Source organism: Rhincodon typus, chromosome 29 (genome assembly GCF_021869965.1).
Source record: "Rhincodon typus isolate 14 chromosome 29, sRhiTyp1.1, whole genome shotgun sequence".
Classification (NCBI taxonomy): domain Eukaryota; kingdom Metazoa; phylum Chordata; class Chondrichthyes; order Orectolobiformes; family Rhincodontidae; genus Rhincodon; species Rhincodon typus.
Window position 1 is genome coordinate 15,780,821 of NC_063360.1, and position 22,798 is coordinate 15,803,618.

Genomic DNA, 22,798 nt, shown 5'->3' on the forward strand with positions numbered 1-22,798 from the left:
ATGGACATGTCATCCGGGGAGTGGGAAGGTGAGTTGAAGTGGTTTGCGACTAGGAGATGTTGCCGTTTGTCGCGAACCGAGTGTAGGTGCCCCACAAAGTGGTCTCCAAGCCTCCGCTTGGTCTCCCCGATGTAGAGGAGGCCACATCGGGAACAGTGGATACAATAGACCACATTAGCGGATGTGCAGGTGAACATCTGTTTAATGTGGAAGGTTTTTTTGGGGCCTGGGATGGAGGTGAGGGGGGAGGTGTAGGGGCAGATGTAGCACCTCCTGCAGTTGCAGGGAAAGGTGCCGGGGGGTGGTGGGACTAGTGGGGAGTGTGGAGCGGACAAGGTAGTCAGGGAGAGAGCGGTCCCTCCGGAAGGCAGATAAGGGTGGGGAGAGAAATATATCCTTCGTAGTAGGGTTAGATTGCAGGTGGCGGAAGTGGCGGAGAATGATGTGTTGAATCTGGAGGTTAATGGGGTGATACGTAAGGACAAGGAGAATTCTGTCTTTGTTTTTATTGTGGGGGTGGGGTGTGAGGGCTGAGGTGCAGGAAACACAAGAGATGCAGTTGAGGTGTTGAGGGCCAGGGAATCGGAGGTTTTGGAGGAGGTGGACGGCGTGGGTGGTGTCCCGGACGTAGGTGGGGAGTTCCTGGACCGGGGGAGAGAAAATGGAGTTGAGATAAGTGGAAATAAGTTCAGTGGGGCAGGAGCAGGCAGAGACAATGGGTCAGCCAGGACAGTCGGGTTTATGGATTTTGGGAAGGAGATAGAAACGGGTGGTGTGGGGTTGGGGAACGAAGAGGTTGGAGGCTGTGGGTGGGAGGTCACCTGAGGTTATGGATGATCTGGGAGATGATGTTTTGGTGGTCGGGGTGAGGTCATGATCGAAGGGGCGGTAGGCGGAGGTGTCAGAGAGTTAGCACCTGGCCTCAGCGATGCAAAGGTCAATGTGCCATATAGAATTTTATTACTTTAAAATTGTGTGTGCAATATCAGTTTTAAAATGCAAAATATTATTTTTTTCTTACTTTATATTTCGTTAATCTCTAAATTCAATATTTACCCTTCTCAAATTTAGTTCACATTTTGACATTGGATTAGAGTGGGTGAATTCAATCTCCTTCCCAGCCAGTCTCGGCTTATTTCTCAATCCTTTAATCTACTTGGTTAAAGAGATAGACTATTTACCACTTTATTCTCCAAGATTCCAAATACCTTGTTATCCTGTTATCAGCACTTACCAGTAGCAACTTTGTGAACAATAATTTTAAAAACCTGAACATGCATGGAAATGTTTATCGGGCGAACATAATATATCATGCTCAAGTAAAAATATGGATGAGTTTCTGAAACTAAAAATTAACCTTAAGTTATTCTGATTCATATCCCCAGTATCTCCCCATATCCAATCCTGTTCTCTGGACAAGGTCCAATCAGGCATTTCACCAACTTCTGTAAGTTTCTAATCTGTTCCACAAGAATCTGTTTATTTTCACTTCATGAGGAGCTAATGCTGAGCTCTTCATATTGTCTTACAATATCTTAAGATAAATTTTTGTTTGGATTCGATTAATCCAACACTCATTCATTTCAATCCTCGTACTTTTGAGAAGTTTATTGAATTTATCATTACCTTGTTTGACGGCGGTGTAGGTGAGGTCATTGGTTCAAGTTTTTCCTATAAACACAGTAGTTACGACAAACACTTTAAAAATTCTATGAATTAAAATCAAAAATCAAATATCACATTAAATATAATTTAACAAATACAGTACAATATAAAGTTGAAGCGTAAGTTAGCATGTAGGATATTAGACAATACTAAAACTTTACTTTGGGTCAACAAATTCCGACTCTGCACTCAAGGACCCTTTTACATCTTATGGTAACTCATGCACATAAACAGTTTTCAATCTCAATAACAGATTGGCACCCTGTCAAACTGCTCGTAGGTTGCAGGGTGGCACGAGAGAACATCTCAATTGGGACTGATCCAGCTTCTAACTGATATCCATACCAGTAGGGTCACTGGACAGCAATCGTGGTCCAAATCATTAACTTCTTCTTAATTCACTATTGCAGAGACAAATTAGAATGCCTCCTACCTCATTCCAGTTGGAATCAGCAACACGTACAGATTCCAGATCAAGCCCAAGACTGTTTAGTCTTCACAGACCATTTATTAACTACTAAATCCGGATTTAACATTTGGGGAGGTACATTTCAATACTTAACGGAAACATGAGGCAGCAACAATTGGTAGGCAGAGAATATTGTACACAGAGGAACATAAGTTTATTTTCATTAAGATCTCAAGTTAAAATGGTAGACCCATACTGAAAGACATCAAGGCAGAAGAGAAAAACAAGGTAAATCAAAGGACTTATTAAACAAGGATTGAAAATTGTAGACAAGAAAAAATGTGATAGCTCTATCAATTTGTAAAAAAAAATGTTCTCTTGCTAAATCACAAGCCCTTAAGGAAGGGTCACTATGTTGTGAAGGATACCAACAGTTTTGCCAAAAATAAGAAATATAAAGCAAGTCCAGAAGTACTGGTTAGGGAATATCTGACTTAGATGTTATAACTGCTGTTTACAAGTAACAAAAAGAAAACTGTGTTTCTAAACAATGGATAAACAGATTTCCACAGTCTCCTTGAAGAGCAATGATAAGATCAAGATATGATCTGGTTAGATCTGCCAACAGACCACTAAGCTAGTTATGTACAAAGGACGTGCAAATCTTAATCTCAAAATATTAAGGGAATAAAGGTGGAGATTGTACTATGCGAACATGGATTAGAGACAATTGTGGTTTTACAGACAAGAACATTAAACAAAAAGACAAAGGAGCTGTAAGCAAGGCAAAAAAGCAGTGTTGAAATTGAGGGATATGAGTATTTGACAATGATTTGAGGGAGGAATTCTGCATAAGTGATAGTGCTAGGATTGTAGAAGGGTAGCAAGACGTGGGTGGTCAGGCAGATGTCAAAGAAATGGCCTCAATGATTGAGATAAAAAGTATAAAGAATGTAAGAGATAACAAATTTGTGGAGATTATGGCACATATGGGTAAGAGACTTTACTTAAGTGTGAAATTAAGAGAAAACACTGACTTAAAAGTAGGCAGACAAAGATATTTAGGTTGTTAAGAGACTGTAGTCACAAGGATGACGAGTGACTTGATCCAAAGACTAAGGAACAAAAGGAGAGAGAGGATCTGTGGGAAGTAGTCAGTTTCTGCCTTGCAAGTTGTAACATTTTCAAAAATTATGGCAAGAATGGAAGAGATGACAAAAGCTATTATGCACATAAGGGCACTGACTCTTAATGACAGCTGTGACACTAGAGTGGAAAATTGGACAGGGCAGGTAGAAAGGATTGCTGCAGGTGGACTTCTGGAACTTTTACTTAAAAGTTCTGATTTATACATTCACAGTGGTAAAACATTTTATTGTTCAACAGTCCCCTGTTGTAAAAGAATTTCTCCTAACCTCTCTCCTCATTCAGTGATGATTTTGAATTGATCAGCTCGATTCTCAACCAGAAGAGTATTCCCCTATTCATTCTATCAAAGTCTTCATAGCGCATCTTCTTTTGGTTTCCTCTGCTCCAATGGAAATCGTACCAAATGTTGCAGATCTCACCTCATAGCTAGTTCCTTATAGAGATGCCTAGTGTCATCCTGATAAATCTGAACTGTAATTATTCGAAACCATAGGTGGTATGTTCATCCATAACATTCAGTATCTTTCAATTAAATCCTTAATTGTATTTCTCCCAAATGTACTATTTTGCTCAAGTTTCCATTAAGTTTCATGCCAGCTGACTGCTCATTTCCACTAACCTACATCTTCTTGAAATCTTTCTGCCTTATTGTTTGCTGAACCCTCTACATCTGTGTCCTCAGCTAATTTTAATTGTTTCCTATATCCAACTTGAGTACACATACATATACATATAAAAAAGCAGACCCAGCAGATTCCTGCACTCTCCTACTTCAGCTCTTCTTCAATCTGAACAATACTCATTTACTTTGTTTCTGGACCATCAACCAACTTCATTTCCACATTGCTACATTTCCTCTTATACCAAACACCTGATGTCACAAAGCACTTCAAATCAAAGTAATTAATTGGTTGTGAAATGTAATTTCTTTGTTTTGTAAGCAGGTTTGTAGCAGTAATAAAGAATGGATCATATTTTTCTGAGGCTAACGGTTTTTTTTAAACCACTATTTAGGATAAAACTAGACAGCATCAACTACAAACAAACATGAAAATCTGAAAATAGGTGCACAGGCCTCTGTAGTCTGCTCAAAAACCTCATCATGTGGATTCCCATTCAAATCTATCGAGTGACATCAATTCCTGTACTGACATTGTAGATACTGACTAAACTGAAACACTGCTTCTTTTCCAGTGTGAGTACCCTTCTAATAGTGTGGCAAGTTTTAATCCCTGCCAAATAATCTCTCAAACACTGATAATTTAATTTTTATAAAGTGGAGCTTCATTTCTTCAACTTTTAATTATTGGAGATATCCCCCCAAAAAAATCAAATAATTAATTTATTTGCCATGTACACATCTCCCTTTCCTAATCAATATTTTCCTTCTTTTTATTTTGCCTTCTGTTCTTGATATGGCATTGAACAAGATATCCTAACTTAAACTCCTGTGCACATTTACAATTCTTCAATTTGTGTGGTTTATGAGACAAGATTGTTGGCCCAACTCTCAAAAGCTCAGGTGCATTGTACAGGGCACTGGATTATTAGACTGACAGCAACTTAGCATGAAAGAGGCCACAGTAATTCTAAAATTAAGCAAGTCTAACAAATGTCAAAGTGTGTTATTCCAACAATACTCATCCTTAACTCTGATCACACAAACAGGAAACCTTCATGTACAGAACAAAACTTTTATTTCTGGAGGTTTCTAAGTTCACATAACTACTGTTTTGAGGGAATGCTTAAGTGAGTTAAATTTGAGAACAGAGAGACGTTGATTCTGAAAAACAAGAGAAGCTCCTGGAATGAACTTGGTTTTGCTGATCCACCAGATGTGTGGATTAATTTTATCAAAAATAAAAATTACATTAGAATATCAAAGGTATTTATTTATATGAAATTTAAATGTCTTGAATACTTCAGCATAATACAGCCTGACTGTTGGAGATGTCATCTTTCAGATGAGATTCTACTCTGCCCTCTCAGATGAACATCAAAATTCCTAGCACACTATTCTGAAGGGCATGGAAGTTTCTACGGTGCATTGGCTAATATTTACTCCTCAACCAACTCCTCTAAAACAGATTATTTGGTCAGACATATCCGAACAAGACACATCCGTATTGCAAATGTAGGTGGAAGACAATTGCATTTCTCAGTATCATTGTGACATGATTTAAAATGGGAAGTACAATATCAATAGATTCAACTGCTACAGTTTGACATGCTTCTCAATGTATTTTCAAACAGGATGGTGTGACTGATCCAGCATTTCAATACTTAACAAATTACAAGATATCCTGTGACATTGCTTACATTGAGTCATAGTGTAAATTATTTCAGCAGAATGATCATGGGGCCAGTAATTTATTTCTATTAAATAAGCATTCTACAATTTTAACTTGTGTTGCAGAGCACTGAATAATACAACTGGACCCATTTTCTGAGAGCTTATGTAACGTACTGTAAGGGGAGATTTGAAACTAATGAAGAGATAGAGTGGATTTCAAAGGAACAGGCAGCAGAAATGAAGGGAATTTAAATATTAATGAATAGTTGGAATAATTTTGACAGAAGTGGTTAGAGGGGATCTTAAAAGACTTAGGAAGTTCTGGTTATTTCAAAAAGCTGGAGAAAAGACTGGACTGTATCAAAGTTGAAGCTATCAGACTGTCACATATCTGTCACATATCTGTTAATTTGCCGCTGTGCCAGAAACAGGAGGGCAACAGTGCTGGAAGCTCTTGGACAAGGGGACAGCAAAAACCTAACATCACTGAGTAAAGCAGAGCTAAATTGGAAAGTATGTGGATCTTTTTCATTTGTTTGTGGGTTGTGGGTTTTGCTGGCTGGGCTAGCATTCAGTACCAATTCCTAATGTAGAAACATCAACAGTGCCATTGAGAAGGGAGTTGCAGGGGTTTGACTCAGCAAAAGTGAAGGAACAAAACTACAGATCCAGGTCAAGATGGTGGATGGCTTGGAGGGGAATCCACAGGTGTTGTTGCTTGCTGTCCTTGTTCTTCTACGTTGTAGAGTCAAGATTTGGAAAGTTCTATCCATTGAATACCTATAATGTGGAAATAGGGTATATGGCCTATCCAGTCTGCACCAAACTTCCAAACAGCATCCCACCCTATCCCTGTAACCCCACATATTTAACATGGTTGATCCAGCTATACTGCACATCCCTGGATACCATGGGGAAATTTAGCACAGCCAATTCACCTAACCTGCACATCTTTGGATTGTGGGAGGAAACCTGAGCTGCCAGCGGAAACACATGCAGATACAGACAGAACGTGCAAACCTCAACACAGAGAGCAACCCAAGGCCGGAATCGAACCTAGATCCCTGGTGCTGTGAGGCAGCAGTGCTAGGAACTGATTGCTAAACAAAAACAGAGCCTTGCTGAAACACTGCAGTGCATCCCGCGATGGACGAAGACAAACGCACAGCCCACCCTGTGATCAGTGTGGATGGAACACACTGCTGCCAATGAGCATCACTGGTAACGGGAAAAAACATTCAAGCTGATGGATGGGGTGCTTATCAAGCCAGCTGCTTTACCCTACATGGTATCAGGCTTCTGGAATGTTGTTGGAGCAGCATTCATCCAGGCAAATGGAGAGTATTCCATTACACTCCTGATTTGTGCCTTATAGATGATAGATAGACATTGGTGAATCAGAAGTAGGGTTGGGGGGGTGGGAGGTACTCAATGCAGAATTCCTAGCCTGTAACCTGCTTGCAGACACTGTATTTATAAAACATTGGAGGACAGTTTCTGAACATTGATGACCCACAGGATGATGAGAATAGGGGGTTCAGCAATGGTAATACCATTGATTCTCAAGGGCCAAGAATTAGATTATTTTTTGGAGGTGGTTACTGCCTGGTCCTTGTGTGGAATGAACATAACATGCTACTTATCAGTCCAAGCCTGGATGCTGTCCAGTCTGCATATTGGTAGGGACTATTTTAATGTCTGAGGAGTTGTGAATGGTGTTGAACGTTATTCAATCATCAGTGAACATGCCTACTTTTGATTTTATAATGATTTGATAAAGTAGCTGAAGATGCACGGACCTAGGACACAATCCTTAGGAACATCTGTGGACATGTCCTGGGGTGGAGATGATTGACTTTCCAAAACCATCTTCCTTTTTTGCTTGGTATGACTCTAATGAGCTGTGTTTTCTCCCTGATTCCCATTGCTACGTGTCCTTAATGCCATACTCAGTCAAATACTGCCTAGATGTCAAGGGCATTTCCAGAGTTCTGTTCTTTTGTTTGGACCAAGACTGTTATGAGATCAGGAACCAAATGGCCCTGGAGGAAACAAATTGAACAAAGTGGGAGAATTAATTAACTTACACTGCAGCCACCAGGCTAATTGCACAGCAGGACCTGGTTATTAAATGAAGGGAGCAGGATCAATGACCAGGTTATCAATGTACATGAAAGCAACTCAACGCAAGTGGAGTAGAAAAACCTGCTCAAAGCAGGACTTTTACTCTCTTGTCCTGAAGGGCTCCTGTCCTAATGTGGAACTGCAGTCTCACAAAGGTACTGCCTTTCCAGCAGAGCAGGATTTCAGAAGGTGGAGAATATTAGACCTACAGCGAGTGATGAAACAGGTTAACCACAGGTAAGTGGAAGGAGTCTGACCAGTGATCCTCCAGGGAGAGGGAATTACAAGTTAAGGTTTAGCCCTAGCAGACAGGCAGGATCCCAAGTGCAGAAATTCTAGAAAACAAAGAATTAATGTAACAAGTGAACAGGGAAAGAAATATTAAAATACTATAACACAACAGTACATTAAAAATCAGAATGTACTATTTAGAAGCAGAAGGAAGCTAGACTCAATGAGATCTTGTCTCATCTGTGTTCTGGATTTCAAATTTCCATCTACCCCAATAACTGGCATACCACTTATTTGGTGCAAATGTTACTTGCTATATCTGAGGCCAAGCCTGTGTTCCAAGTCTTGCTCCATGTTGGCATGAGTTGCTTCATTATCTACAATTAGCAACAGTACCAACTATGACCCGGTCACTCTCAGAAAGTGCAATTTATTCAATAATCAATCCTTGTGAAATTTATTGACGGTTAAATATTGGCCAGGACACCAGGTTGTCCCTAATGTCCTTTAGGGAAGACAACTGCGATCCTTACCTGGCCTGACCTACATGTGACTCATTCCCACAGCAACGTGGTTGACACTCAACTGCCTTCTGAAAAATTAGGGATGGGTGCTGGCCTGGTCAGTTACGCCCGTGAATGAATTTAAAAAGATATATATCCACTACTTTTTTTTTAATAACAGTGTCAAAGGAGCTTTTATAGTCATCCAAGGCAGATAACGTCACCCAAAAATGAGCATCTTCAACTCACTCAGTACCACAGCTTAAGGTGCCTGGTTTGATTTGTACTTCCAAGAGTGCTTTGATCGTACAATCTTTGGACTGAGAGATGAGAACGCTACCAACTAAGCCACAGCTGACAACTAAAAGGAGTCATCATAAAAACTAATGGAAACAGTAAAATAGTTAATACTGCACAGCCTCGATTCATTTTGGAGAACAATTTTTTTTAATATTATGGTTGAGAAGCAACAAACAATACATACAAATGAAACAGCAAGTAAAGCTTTTAGAATCAACTAGTAGTCAACATACAAGAAGGAAACACCCTTAAACTGTAAAACCCAATGATAATCAAATGCAGCAGCTGCCATGGAAGTCATTAACTAAAATAATGCCTGGATTGGCACATTATTTGGGAGAGCACATGGACCAGGATCAAAGTATGAAACGTAAACTGAAAAGAAGTAAAAAAAAAATCCACAGACCTCCTGCCAGGCCCACCCAAAATCATCATAAAATGAGTGCAATGAATCAACAAAACAAACGGTAAACAATTTACACTTGAGATTTGGTGACATCAATACAGGAATGACCACTGTGCATTATTTCATGCATATTTAATGCCACCAGCTGAAGTAGATTTCAATAAATTTGCAAGTCACACTTATAGAGGGACCTGGCTGGTATAGGTCAATCAAAATCAGGAAGTAAACAAAAACTACAGGAAAGATTTGAAAGTGAATTTGCAGATTACTACTATAAACCTATATAGTCATAACTCCCTACTTTGACAAACTATCCAAGAGTTTAATGGATAAAAATGAACACATAACTAGCCAGTCGTTGTTTCATCACACAGCTGTGCTATTTATAAGAGATATTACACTATGGAAAGTTGTCTATTTTCTTAAGACTACAAAGTCTGTTACTTTGATGTGAACAGTGGATTCATCTAAAGATGATCAAAAGTCTTTATATTTTCATTTGAAGTGTTGCATGAACTCTTGGGAAAAAAAATATGATAGGTACAAAGTGGCTTCTGGGGTACAAGCTCTGTAAGTAGATTAGTGGATTTTCCAGAAATAGCTTGTGGTAAGTCAAACTGGCTTGGTCATAGAAGGCAGAGGGTAGTGATCAGTAACTAGTGGTGTTCCGCAAGGATCAATGCTGAGACCTTTGTCATTTTTTATATATATATAAATAATCTGGAGGAAAATCTAGGTGGCCTGATTAGTAAGTTTGCCAATGAAACCAAAATTGGCAGACTTGCAGATAGCGAGGAGGATTGTCAAAGGGTACAGCAGGATATAGATAGATTGCAGATTTGGGCAGAGAAATGGTGGATGGAGTTTAATCTAGACAAATAGAGGTAATGCATTTTGCAAGATCAAATTCAGGTGCAAATTATACAATAAAAGGAACCCTCAGGAGCATTGAAATGCAGAGGGATCTGGGTAGCATTTCTGGTTGCCACGCTACCAGAAAGATTTTGAAGGTTTTGGAGAGGGTGCAGAGACTGTTTACCAGGATGTTGCCTGGTCTGGTGGGTTTTAGTTATGAGGAGAGGTTGGATAAACTCCAATTGTTTTTACTGGAAAGACAGAGGCTGAGGGGCGGCCTGATAGAGGTCTACAAAATTATAAGAGGCATGGATAGGGTGGATAGTCAGAGGCTTTTTCCCAGGGTGGAAAGGTCAACTACAAGACGGCACAGGTTCAAGGGGAGGGGGACAAAGTTTAGGAGAGACATGCGGGGAGACTTTTTCCACACAGACGGTGATGGGTGCCTGGAATGCAATACCAGTGGAGGTCGTGGAAGCAGGCATTTTAGCAACATTTAAGGTGTATCTTGATAGATACTGTGCATGGATAATAGGTAGTAGGTCTAAAGGAAGGACTAGGAATCGGCACAGGCTTGGTGGGCCAAAGGGCCTTTTCCTGTGTTGGGTTGTGTTTAATATCCTCTTTTATCTGTCGGTCAGCTTTCTGGTATTGTTTTGCTTTCTTTCATCTTTCCCTTCTCTATACCTTTCTTTCCTTATCTAGCCCTTTCCCCTCTCTCCTCTTTCTATATTCTGTTGTTGTCTGTTGCCATCTTCTTCATTTGCTCTCTTCTGTCCTTTGGTTGGGAGACAGAGACAAGTATCGAGTCAGTACCAGTGGGACCTGCAGGAAACGGACCCAGCTAGTTGGCTGTGGATACCTTTTGTTACACATAACAAGGAGAGAAATCCAGATCACAGACTACCTCTTCCACTAGAAAATATGAGGTGGTGGTTAAGAAGGCAAGGGAAGGAAGGTAGCAGCAAGAAGAGGAAAGTAAAACAGGTAGGAAGAAATTGGCACTTAAGGTAGGAAGTGGTAGCCACAAGAATCAAAGGATAATGTAGAAAGTGCTAGGTGCTGGAAAAGGGCTGGGAATGGGAGCAACCAATTCCATTGCAGCATTAGATTGGGGAATATCTTGTCATTAACAGATTTGTCCGTATAACAAACTTTCACAGAGTTGTAGGGAAATATTTTAAGGAATCTCATTCTGCAATTTAAAAGCCTCTTTAAAGTTTATGTTTTAAAAATCATACAAACTTATCTAATGCCTGCAGGAGTAAGAAACGTTAAATATAATAGCTATATTTAACCGTTACTTATGTAAAAAGGTGACAAAATCATGACTGAGAAACTAGTGAGTATGACAAAACAGGAAATGCCATAAATGAGAGCAAAGATTGCACAAACTGCGTGATTTTGGTATTTGCAAGCTGTAATGGAATGTTCCTAGCCAACAGCCTGTTGTGGCTGTCACAAAAACTTGTGATAGTCTGAAAACATTTTGAAACTGCATGCAGTTGCAGGCTCTGGGCATTAGGTGATGCTTTTGACCTTCTCAGTCAGACTTGCTGTGTCATCTTAAATCAAAATACTGCGGAAACTAGAAATCTACAATAAAAGCCAAGTGCTGAAAATGTTCAGCAGACCTTGTGGTATCTGTGGAGAGAAAAAATGTCATATTTCATTTGAAACATCAATGCTGTCTCTCTCTCTCCCCCCCCCCCCCCCCCCCACCCCCCAACAGATGCTGCCAGACCTGCTGAGATGTTCTGGCACTTTATATTTTCATTGCTGTGTCACCTTTTCTACAATGCAAGACAAGTGTGCAGGATTAAGAGATTATCTTTCATCTCATCAATTTAATTTCTTGAAAAATAAGGACTTGTTCTGCTTCTCTACACCAGGGAAGATCAAAGGATTTTTTTTTTCTTAGAAGTCAGCCCTGCTTCTTCTTGCCACGTTCATACGTGAAGTAGAGATTCCCATCTTGCAATGGGATCATGGCATTGCGAGGATTTGAGAATGTGCTGCTCTTCCAATAGAAGCTCTGGGGAAATTTATGATGTAGGGGAAGAATAGCCTACACAGCCTTAATATGCTCAGCCAAAGAGTGACTGGGAACACAGTAATACACTTTATCAAGATATCAACCAATTGAAAGGAAACATTCATTTCATAGCTCTTCATAGATAGCACTTAAATAAAGATTTAGGATAAATAAGGTTGCATTTTAATACCTAAGTAAACTAAACACAGTGAATTAGAGCAACATAGTCTAATCATGCCTTAATGCAGTGCCACACAATGAGATGTGATCCAACTGTGATTTTCCATGCAACAATTTCCTAAATTTCTCAGGAAGGAAGGATATAAGACTGGCAATCAATGCCAATTGCATACACTGCACATTTACAATACTTCTCTCCCTACTCCCACCCCCCACCTCCATGTTCTCTTGTCCGCTCTCCATTTCTTTTCAAATGTTAACTATTCAAAAGACTCCCCACACAAGCACTCTTATAAATTCGTCTTTCTCTCCCGTCCACACAATGTATGCTAACCTTCCCTGCATCTCTTCCATTCTCAATGCTCTCTTTTACGATTTCACGTCTCCTCCAATTTTAGATTTTCCTCCAGCCTGCATTTCATGTACTTATTTTTAGCCTGGTAAAAATTCCTTCTCTCTCAGCTTGTGCGAACATTCTTACCTGAAGCATTTGCTTATCCTTTCTATATCTGCTTTCCCTGAGGCACTATTCTGGCCTTTGTCCACAATCCTCATCTTGCCCCACCCACTTCAATCCCACCACATTCTCAAATTCTCCTCTCCTGCTTTCTCCCCCTTATTTTTCTTTCCTATCCCTCACTCACATACATACCACTTTCCAACGATGCAGGTTGACTCTTCTAATGTATCCTTTCCATGTAACAGTTTGCATTTATGGAGCAGGTTAAACTAAAAAAACATGCTTCAGATAATCACCAAGAAAATTAATCTCATGCCTAGAAGCAGAGAGGCTCAGGACAAAAGTGATCTAATATAGGTGTGTCAAGACTAGTTATGGGAGAGGAATCATTCTCATGGAACAGAATACATATAGTATCTTTTTGGAGCCTGGGTGCTTTTGAAGAGTGGAAGCAAGGAGTTCAACAAGGACATTTGAAAATAGGCCACAACAGACACTATTGTGGAGGTGAAATCGAACAGACTTCCTGAGTGAAACAGTGTTCAAGGTTCATCAGGGAACCAAGACTATGAAAGGTTTATTTCAGCCCAAGAGAGTGGCCAAGAAAATATGATATAATTGGGAATGTTTGTAACAGGTACTGACGTTGATTTTAATGAAAGTTGAGACTCATCCAAGAACAGATAAGACATTCCCACAGTACACAGACAGTCCCGGGAACAGATGGAGACATGGAGCTGGGTGTCACTGGCATAAATATATGTGGAAGCTGAGCTCATATGATGTATCATTCTCTCTTCCTTGAACATTCATTCTCTCCTAATCTCCACTTACGTACTCTCTTTTCCTTTGGGCTTCTAGGAGAAAAAGGTAGTAAATCTCACAGATTTAACAGCAGCACAGAACAAATCTATTAGTCAAGCCACTTTATAGTTAGGTATGCAAGGACAATATTTCTGACATTTAATTAGGCTATGTTCTATAGGATATGATGGCACAATAGTCTGCTTGCTGTAACAGTCCTTTCTGAAATGAATTCGAGCCAGACTGAATCTTGCCCTACAGCTAACACAGTGCATCCAAAACAGACTGATGATCCACAACCAAATGTTGATGTCTAACATTGGGACAGTATATAAAATTTATCTTCAAAGAGGGTCATATTAAAATAATTTGTTCATTGCTCAAATTGGTCTAACACCTATAGAATTTTTAAAGAATGCAAGGAGCCCAGATTTTAGATAACATTTAATCTTACTACATATTTAAACTCTTGATATATCACTATCTCACTTATATGGTACCATACAATTTTATGACATGCAAACTATACATTATATATCATATACATATTATGATTTCAATGGCATTCAAATCACAATTTAACCACGAGAATCTACCATCCACAATAATCCCTCAAGGTGGGAGTTTATTTCATAAATTTACAAAATCTCATGGTTCAAATCATTTTGGTAAACCATCCAGTCACCTTAACTTCCTTGGCGCATTACTACCTTGAAACACATAAACTACATGCAACTCTTGCACCATCAGCACTCCAATACCAGTACACCTGGTATGTAAAAACAATATCATATTTACAAAAAGCATACCAAACTAAAAGTTGAGAGTATCCAGTCAAATCCACGTCCTGCTAATACACAGTTGGAGAAGCTACAGGAAGCTAGTCTAAAATGACACAAGATCACTTGTATATAGAGTTGACAAGCAGAAACTTAAGTCATGTTATCTTAATTATCTTATGGAGTGGAAACTGATTTCTAGGAGGACCAGTATTCCTCTCCTATCTTAAAAGGATGAAATTATGACTGTACAAAATAAAGCAACGGGTGAAGAACAAAGTAAGCAGATACTGAAATCTGGCCTAGATGATAAAATATGCAATTAACAAGTATCGAACAAGGTTGGAGATTATGAAAAAGATACACTTTTCCCCCACTGGGTAATGAATGCCTGTAACAGACTTCCAGAAAAAGGAAGTAAATTTGGGTTTCATCGACACCTTTCAAATGAGATCTTTATTATTACACGTAGATTGCGCAAGATGTTTTGAAGTTAAAATTTTCAAACTGACAATCCTGCAATCCCCTAAAACATAATACAGCAAAATGAATATAGAGATAAAATACTTACCTTCTGTCCTTTCTCGTTTTTCTGGAATACAAAAACAGGTGGAGCAATGGCAGGTTTCTCTGTAAACAAAGAATAAAAATTTGTACGCAGATTTTATTCACAACTGCTTCCTCCAACAATATGAAAAGTACAGAAATATTTACACTCATCCATACATAACTCTGTCCTCTGCATTCCTTTTCTTCCTTCTCTCACACACACTGCACCCTCTCAATTCTCACACATTCTTCTACTCTTCTTCAACCACCCACGTTTCAGTACCCCTACACACTATTCCACACACATTGCCCATGCACTGATTCTCTCACTTCATAATGTACGAAATTAACTAGCTTAATCTTATACTAATCTCAGGTACAGTCACTCAACCCATAAAAGTGCACCTCACTAATCACAATAACCACACACACAGCCCCATTCACTACAGCACTCTTGATTATGTATGATCACAATCATGCACACCAGAGCTCACCAGAAGTCTGTGCTCTATCACAAACACATCTTCCTTCAAGCACATGTTTAATCTGAAACATAAGTGCCCCATGCATTGTCATACAATTTGCTTGCATATGCATAAGCAGTCTCTTACGTACCCTCTTAGCACCTATACCCTTGAGGACACTTCATTCATTCTCCCGGTCTTACACACAGATCTCTTGTGTAAAGGCTACCTCACTGCTCACTTGCAAGCATACTCTTTCCTGCACATCCCTTTGATCTGCTCACATATTGCTTTCCCTCCTCTAGGCTCTGTTGTACAAACTTCTCTTTAATCCATGATCTCAGTCGCATTTCCTTATGTTCACACAAACACTCCCCATTCATGCAAGGTCAGTCTCATGCAAAAGAACTCCTTTCATGCTGACTCCCACTAGGTACATTTTTTAAGAACTCTCTAACCTCTTAAACATTCACAACTGTCATTATGCACAAACTGATGCTCTCAGATATAAACTCTCTCAAGAGCTTGTACCGACATGCATAGCTCCCACATATGCATATATGTGCACCTGCTGGTAGTCTCACACTTCCCCTGTGGGTTCTTATCTAAATTTTCATTATGCTTTTTCACACTATTGATCGCAGACTCATGGTCTTCATCACACAGAAAAATCATCTCCAGCACACAACTGTAGTACACACTATCACTAAACAACCTTGTACTTAAAAACACTTATGGAATATTGGCCTTTATCTTAAGGCTGTTGGAATACAAAAATGAGGTGATGACGCTTGAATTGTGTAGAGTTTTGATAACTCCCATCTGGCATTCTGTTCAATTTTTGGCTCTGTAGGAAAAATTAATGGGTCCTGTTGGACTACAGCACAGACTCACCATGGAATGGCAGAGCACTTCACAAGGCCATTCAGTTAATCATATCTGTACCAGATCATAACTCAGTACAAAAGAAAATGTCCTCCTGTCATCTACAATTTTCTCTTAATGCTTAAATTCTTGATCTCCAGTTACTGACCCTTCTGCCACTGGAAACAGTTTATCCTTAAAGCCAATAAAAACATTGTTTTGATTTGAGCACCTTCAAAATTTCTTCTTAACCTTTCATGCTCCGAGAACAGTTCTAGATTCTCCAGTCCCTTCATTTAACTGAATTTGGTCTTCCTTCTGATTTAATTAGAGTAAATACTCTCTCCACTTTCTCCAAGATTTTGACAGTCTTCCAAAAGAAGTGCCCAGAATTAGATACAATACTCTAGGTGGGGCTCCACCAATATAACTTTTGATTCTGTACACTAAGGGTCAAGTTGAGACACAACAGCAATGCAAAATACACTGGCAGAAAATCAGCAGCCAATTTTGCATGACATAGTTTTCATTTTTGAAAATATTAGCAACATTTTCAATTTCAAACTGGGTAAGAATAATTAATCTTCAATAAGAGTTTGGACTCTTGTTCTACGGGCTTCATTGCAAAGCTGACAATTTGCTTTCAGCCTGTTGGTGTTAAGCAATTTCATCACCTAGATCTCTAAATAAAGCAGAACATACCACATGACTTTTTAACAGCCTCATTTTGTCAGCTACGTTTTCTGCATACACTACAAGGTCTCCCTGTTCCTGCACCTACTAAATGATCTCAATCCAAAGCTTCTGCTTCCCTATCTTCAAGTGCATCACTCTCAGCTATATAAATCATGGTGTAAAGTGTTAGGGGAACATTCGTTGTTCGAAATCATTAATATTTTGAAAGAGGACCTGCTTCCAGTGGCAGATAACAGAGCATGCAGATTAGGGTGGTTGGCACAAGAATTACAGTCAGGCTGATGAAAGAGCCCCGACACTGCTTTATTGTAATCTGGAACGCACTGCCTGAAAAACTCATAGATGCAGATTAGAAGTATTCAAAGAAGAATTTGGTATATCACTGAACAAATAAAATTTTTAGAGCTACAGTGATAGGGAAGGGGTGTGGGACTAACAGAATAGCGCTACAAAAGGTGCAGCAGAGATGTCAGGGTATAAATGACCACTTTTTGTACCATATTATTAAATGATTCTATTCTAGGATTCTTTAAACTGTCTGTCTCCATTATTCAAGCTCAATTAAGTTAATCAAACACTTTTCCTTTAACAAATCCATGCCAACTTCCATTTTCGAAAACACTTTTCTCCAAGTAGCAGTTAACTGTATTCCAGATTTTTGTCTCTAAAAGTTATCTTACCAAAAGGTTAATTGAATGGTAACTGTCAGGATTATCCCTTTCATTTTTGTTCCAAATGGCGTGTATAGTTGCAATTCTTCACTCGTCTAGCACCAATTCCCTATTCAAGTACGATTAAATTATTGTAGTCAGACTTCCAACCTTTATCTCCAGAAGCAAATCCCCTTGTTCCATCATTGGATGCAACCTTTCTTTGACTACCTTTTAGGTTGCTCAATAAATTTACTCTCATATACTATCATTTACGAGATATGAGGATTACCAGCAAGACCAGCTTTTGTTGCCCATCCCTAACTGACTGTAAGATGATGGAAAGCTGCTTTCTTGACTCATTGCAGTCCAACTGCTGTAGACATACTAACAGTACTACTAGGAAGTGGGTTCCAGGTTTTTGTTCCAGCAACAGAGAAGGTTGGGGCGATACAGATACATGTCAGGATGACATATGACTAGATGATGGTGTTCCCATATGCCCATTGATCTTGTGGTAGAAGTCATGAATATCGAAGGCGCTGTTGATAGAGGCTTGGCAGGTTTCTGCAATGCATTCTGTATTTGATACAGTCTTGCTACCACCGGATGTGGAAGGAATTGGTGTTTAATATCATGGATGAGGTGCCAATCAAGTGGGCTGCTTTGTTCTGGTATAGTGCTTCTTGAATGTTGGAAGAAATCCTTCCCCCAGCGTAATGAGCCTGAGTATTTACTCCGCCACTAAAGTGGCTGAGGCTAAAACATGTGAGCGTTTCCAAGAAGAACTTAGATATACTTCTTAGGACAAAAGGGATCAACAGGCATGGGGAAAAAGCAGGAGAAGGTACTGCGTTGGCTGATCTACCATGAACATTTTGAACGGCAAAGCAGATTTGAAGAGCCAAATGGCCTACTCCTACTTTCTGTGCCTATATTTCCAAGTGGAGTGGATTTCATCACACTCCTGATATGTGCATTGTAATGCCATTGAATATCAAACAGCAAAGAAGGATCGATCACTGGTCTTGAAACTTTAACTCTGCTTTCTTTCCACAGATGCTGCTAGGCCTGCTGAGTTCCTCCAACAATTTCTGCTTTTGTTCCGAATTTTCACAATCCACAGTTCTTTGTTTTAATCAAGGAGTGACAGTTAGATTTACCCTTCTGAAATATGGTCATTGCACAATACTTGTGCAGCAGAAATGTTAATTGCTACTATCAGTCCATGCCTGAATGATATCCAGAACTTGCTGCATAAAGACATGGACTATTACAGTAGTTGTGGTATTGTGAATGGTACTGACAACTGCACAATCACAATGACCATTCCTACTCAGCATGGGAGAAAAGCTATTGATGAAACAGCTGTCAATAGTTGGGGCAAGAGGCCATCTGAAGAGTGGGATTAGCTAGCATTTTTCCCCACACACGCAGGGTGTTGAGAAAATTCTAGATTCTGAGTCAACTGAAATTTTCTAATGAGAAATCACCAGGATATGGAGAAAGGGTTGGGAAACGGAGCTAAACCACAGCTAATCTGTATTTGAACACAATGAGGCTAAATAGTCCATGATTCCTATATTGGGAAACTCTTATTCATCTCTGCATTTTTCATCTGTCCCTTACTCCTTTTTGTTCTTCTCTGGCACCAAGGTTCTTCACTCATCTCCATCACTCTGGACTGGGATGAAGGGCTTACTTTATGATAAAAAGGTTGAACAGGTTAGACCTACATCCAGAATTTAACATACAAGATCTCAAGGGCAGTGAACGATAGATACCAGGAGGATATATCCTCTTGTGGATACTGAAACCGACAGATATAGTTTAAGACGAGTTCTCTTTTGTAAGACAGAGCTGAGAATTATTTTTCCTGAATCTATTCTACGCGGAATACACTTCCCTAAAAGGTAGTGGATGCTGGGACTTTAAATTTATTCAAGGTTGAACTTGATAGATTTTTGGTCAACAAGGAAGTGAAGTGAAGTGAAGTGAAGTGAAGACAAGACAAGACGAGTGGAGACCTCAACCCACATTAGCCATGATCTTACTGAATGATGGACAGGCTCAACAAGTTAATGGCATACTCCTAATTATGTTCTCTGCACTTTGTACCCTCCTACTCTCCCTCAATCCAACCTGTCTCTTCCCAACTGCTCTCATCACAATTTCCTTCTCCCATTTCCCTCGTTTCACTCTTATCCACACCACCGTCCAGTCTGATCACACAACTCTCTGAATCTAATCTTGCCGCATTACTAATTTCCCCTTGTGTCTCCTCCCCGATCACTCCCTTACCATCCACCTTCTTTTCTTGCTCCTACCCACACTGATCCTTCCCTTAACCCTGTTATTACACCCCACTCACTGCCCTGGTGGCTTTCTCCCTCTTACCGTTTTCTTTCCTAATCACTTTCAGAGCTTTCTACCTCACCGTTCATTTCCTAATTCTCCTTCTCGAACGCTCCCCCTTCCCGTTTTCAGGCAGGTTTATGTTTCAATCACTTTCTGTTTCTCACCGTTTACCTCTAACAGACACGTACTTTCTTTTCGTGCCTTACCCCTTCCTCTTGTAACTATCCAAACGATTAACACTATGTGATTTTGTTTGACGCTCTGGCCTGGTCAGCCGGTGTTTTGTTGTGGGTGTGTGCAACCCGTTCCTCCCCTTAGTCTACCCATTCAGTGAACAGCGACACTGCACTGAGGCTGGGACAGAAACCAACACCAACTGCGTGCACATCGTGGACTAAAGAAGCTACACCCCCGCCTCGCTGGAGCCGCGCTCCATGCTCATTTTCACCTGCTTACCTTCGTTTGCTAGATCCGCCATTTTAGGATTCTCCGCGTCCCCACAATTCTCCGCGAACGGAAAGTAGCAATGCGCATGCGGCTTATCCTTGGAGGCGCCACTTTCCTTGGGGAGGAGGGGGGGGGGGAGAAGAATCGCGCGTGCGCACTTGTTGCTGAGCGCCCGGCGGTGTTAGCGCGGTAACTGCCGATGACGGAAAGTCTCCAAGAGAGCGCACGCGCACATGCTGCTCAGGGCGGGGCTAACCGTCAATAACCAAGGGTCCGTGTAGTGCGCTTGCGCTTGCGCTGCCTGCATGCAACTGGTGACCTGTCCGTCGTCTGGGAGGGATGGAGAGATTGGAGATTATTTTCAGGAAGCGATTTCATAGTCAGTCAGTCACCCAACAGGCAGCGGCGACTTCGTGAGTGATCGACAGAGCAGGAACGGGAATAAATCGCCTGTTAAATGACCCGTTCGAGGCAGCAGAGCGCATGCGCCTCCGCATGGTGAGCCGAGTTTAATCTCGTTCTGTTTGAGGAAGTTTATGTCAAACAGGCCACTGCGATTAGAGTGCGTCAAAACAAAAACAATGCACCCCAGATGGTGGGAATTTGAAGTCAAAACGGAAATGCTGGTTAGAATGCATCTGTGGGACCGACCACAAATGACCAAGGTCATGGAGCTGGAACATTCTTCGCCCCAGTGATGCTGCCAAACCTGCTGAGTATTTGCAGCATTGTCTGTTTTTTTTAGAGTGAGAGGTAGACATCTGTTGATTACAAGTTGAGTGTTCAATATGGCTGGCCTCGCTGTTACAATGATGAGAATGTGATCTGTAGCAGGAATTGATATAATTCATCATTAGAAACATAAAATGGTTGCAACACAGTAGGCGATGCGATTCATCCTGTCTCTGCAAGAGCAACGTGCCTAGTTCCACTCCCCTGCTGTTTTTTAGTAATTTTTGTTTCTCTTCTGTAGTGCTATGAGCTGCAGTTCAATGTGGAGGCAACTGCATGTAAAATCAAGAGGCATCTCTCTCGAGTAAATGTTGTCTATGCTAAATGCCAAGAAAATCAGTAGTGTCTAGAGCAATCTCTCTCGAGTAAATGTTGTCTATGCTAAATGCCAAGAAAATCAGTAGTGTCTAGAGCAATTTCAGTTCAAAAAGTCAAGATTAATTTAGAAAAACAGCATGGATGTAACCTATTTGGATATTAGCAAGGCTTTTCACAAAAGCGTGGCAACCTGGTCAAAAATGTATAAGCCAAAAGAGAGTGGCAACTTGGATCTATAATTAGCTTAGTGGCATGAAGCAAAGGTTAGTTGTTGACAGGTTATTTTGCCGCTGGAAGTCATGTTTCCATTGGAGATCTGCAGGACTCAGTACTTGACCCTTGGGTTTTTAGTTTATATTTTTGATGTAGGCTGTAATCCAAGATGCATGATAAAAATATTTCAAATGATATGAATCCTGGCAACATTGTGGGTTTTGACAGTGAAGAGAAAGGCTTTAGACTGCAGAAAGATGTAGATGGACAGGTTGGTTGGGCAGAAAATGAAAAAGAAAATTCAAACAGGAGAAGTAGTACAACAGACAAGAGGATATATGTTAACCAGGATGATACTGATTCTTACTGAGGAACAGAGGTCCTTTGGAATTTTAGGATGCACATATCCTTGAAAACAGAATAGGTTAGAAACATAGAAAACAAGTGCAGGAATAAGCTTTTTGATCCATAGAGCTTGTTCCACCTTTCAACATAATCATGGCTGATCCGTTATTTCAATACTATGGCTTCATCTTGACGGAGAATTTCCCATGTTCACCACCCTCTGAGTCGAGAAATTTCTCTTCATTTCAGTCTGAAATGTGTAACCTTGTATCCTGAGACTGTGACCCCTTGTTCTGGAATCACTGGCCAGGGAAATCACCATCCCTCCAGGCAGTCTGTCAATCCCTATCAGAATTTTAAGTTTCAATGAGACCCCCTCTCATTCTGCTAAACTCCAGTAAAAACACATCCAGTCAAGAAAATCTCTCCTTTTAGTACAAACTTGCCATCCCAGGAATCAGTCTCATGAACCTTTGCAACATTCCCTGTATCAGCAACGATATACTTTTTTAGGTAAGGAGACCAAAACTACATACAGCATCCAGATGTGATCTCAAAAGGCCTTGGACAGCTGCAGTAAAATGATTTTAATCCTGTACCCAAACCCTCTTCCAATGGAGGCCAACATACCATTTGACTTCCTAATGTCTTGCTGGACCTACACATTTGTCTTCAATGATTGATGCACAAGTACCTGTCACTTTGTAAATGAAGGAAAGTGGAGTTGAGGATTATCACATCAGCCTTGATCTCATTATATGGCAGAGAAGACCTGATGGGCTGAAGGTCTATGTCTGCTCCTGTGTCGTGTAACACATTAACATTTCCCAGTCTACCACCATTTAAATAATGCTTTGCCACACTGTTTTTCGTATCAAAGTGGACAACTTCACATTTATCTATGTTGTCCTGCATCTGCTGTCTATTTACTCACTCACTCAACTTGTCTAAATAAGCTGAACCACCTTT

General features: G+C 40.3%; 1 protein-coding gene across 5 annotated transcripts in view; it reads right to left on the reverse strand.

Annotated features, from left to right (window-relative positions):
• The window catches only part of ranbp3b (RAN binding protein 3b), an 87,654-nt gene extending 67,342 nt beyond the window's left edge, over positions 1 to 20,312 (reverse strand). Inside the window, exons 1-3 of one of the 5 annotated variants that reach the window (XM_048613984.1) lie at positions 20,231 to 20,312; positions 14,765 to 14,823; positions 1,627 to 1,671 (exon numbers count right to left, since the gene is read on the reverse strand). In XM_048613984.1, coding sequence (XP_048469941.1) covers positions 1,627 to 1,671; positions 14,765 to 14,823; positions 20,231 to 20,252 — 126 coding nt within the window. In that variant the 5' untranslated portion in view covers positions 20,253 to 20,312. The remainder of the gene's footprint in view (positions 1 to 1,626; positions 1,672 to 14,764; positions 14,824 to 20,230) is intronic. The other 4 variants (XM_048613985.1, XM_020513224.2, XM_020513225.2 and 1 more) reach the window with 4 other exon arrangements.
• Between the last annotated feature and the right edge of the window lie 2,486 nt (positions 20,313 to 22,798).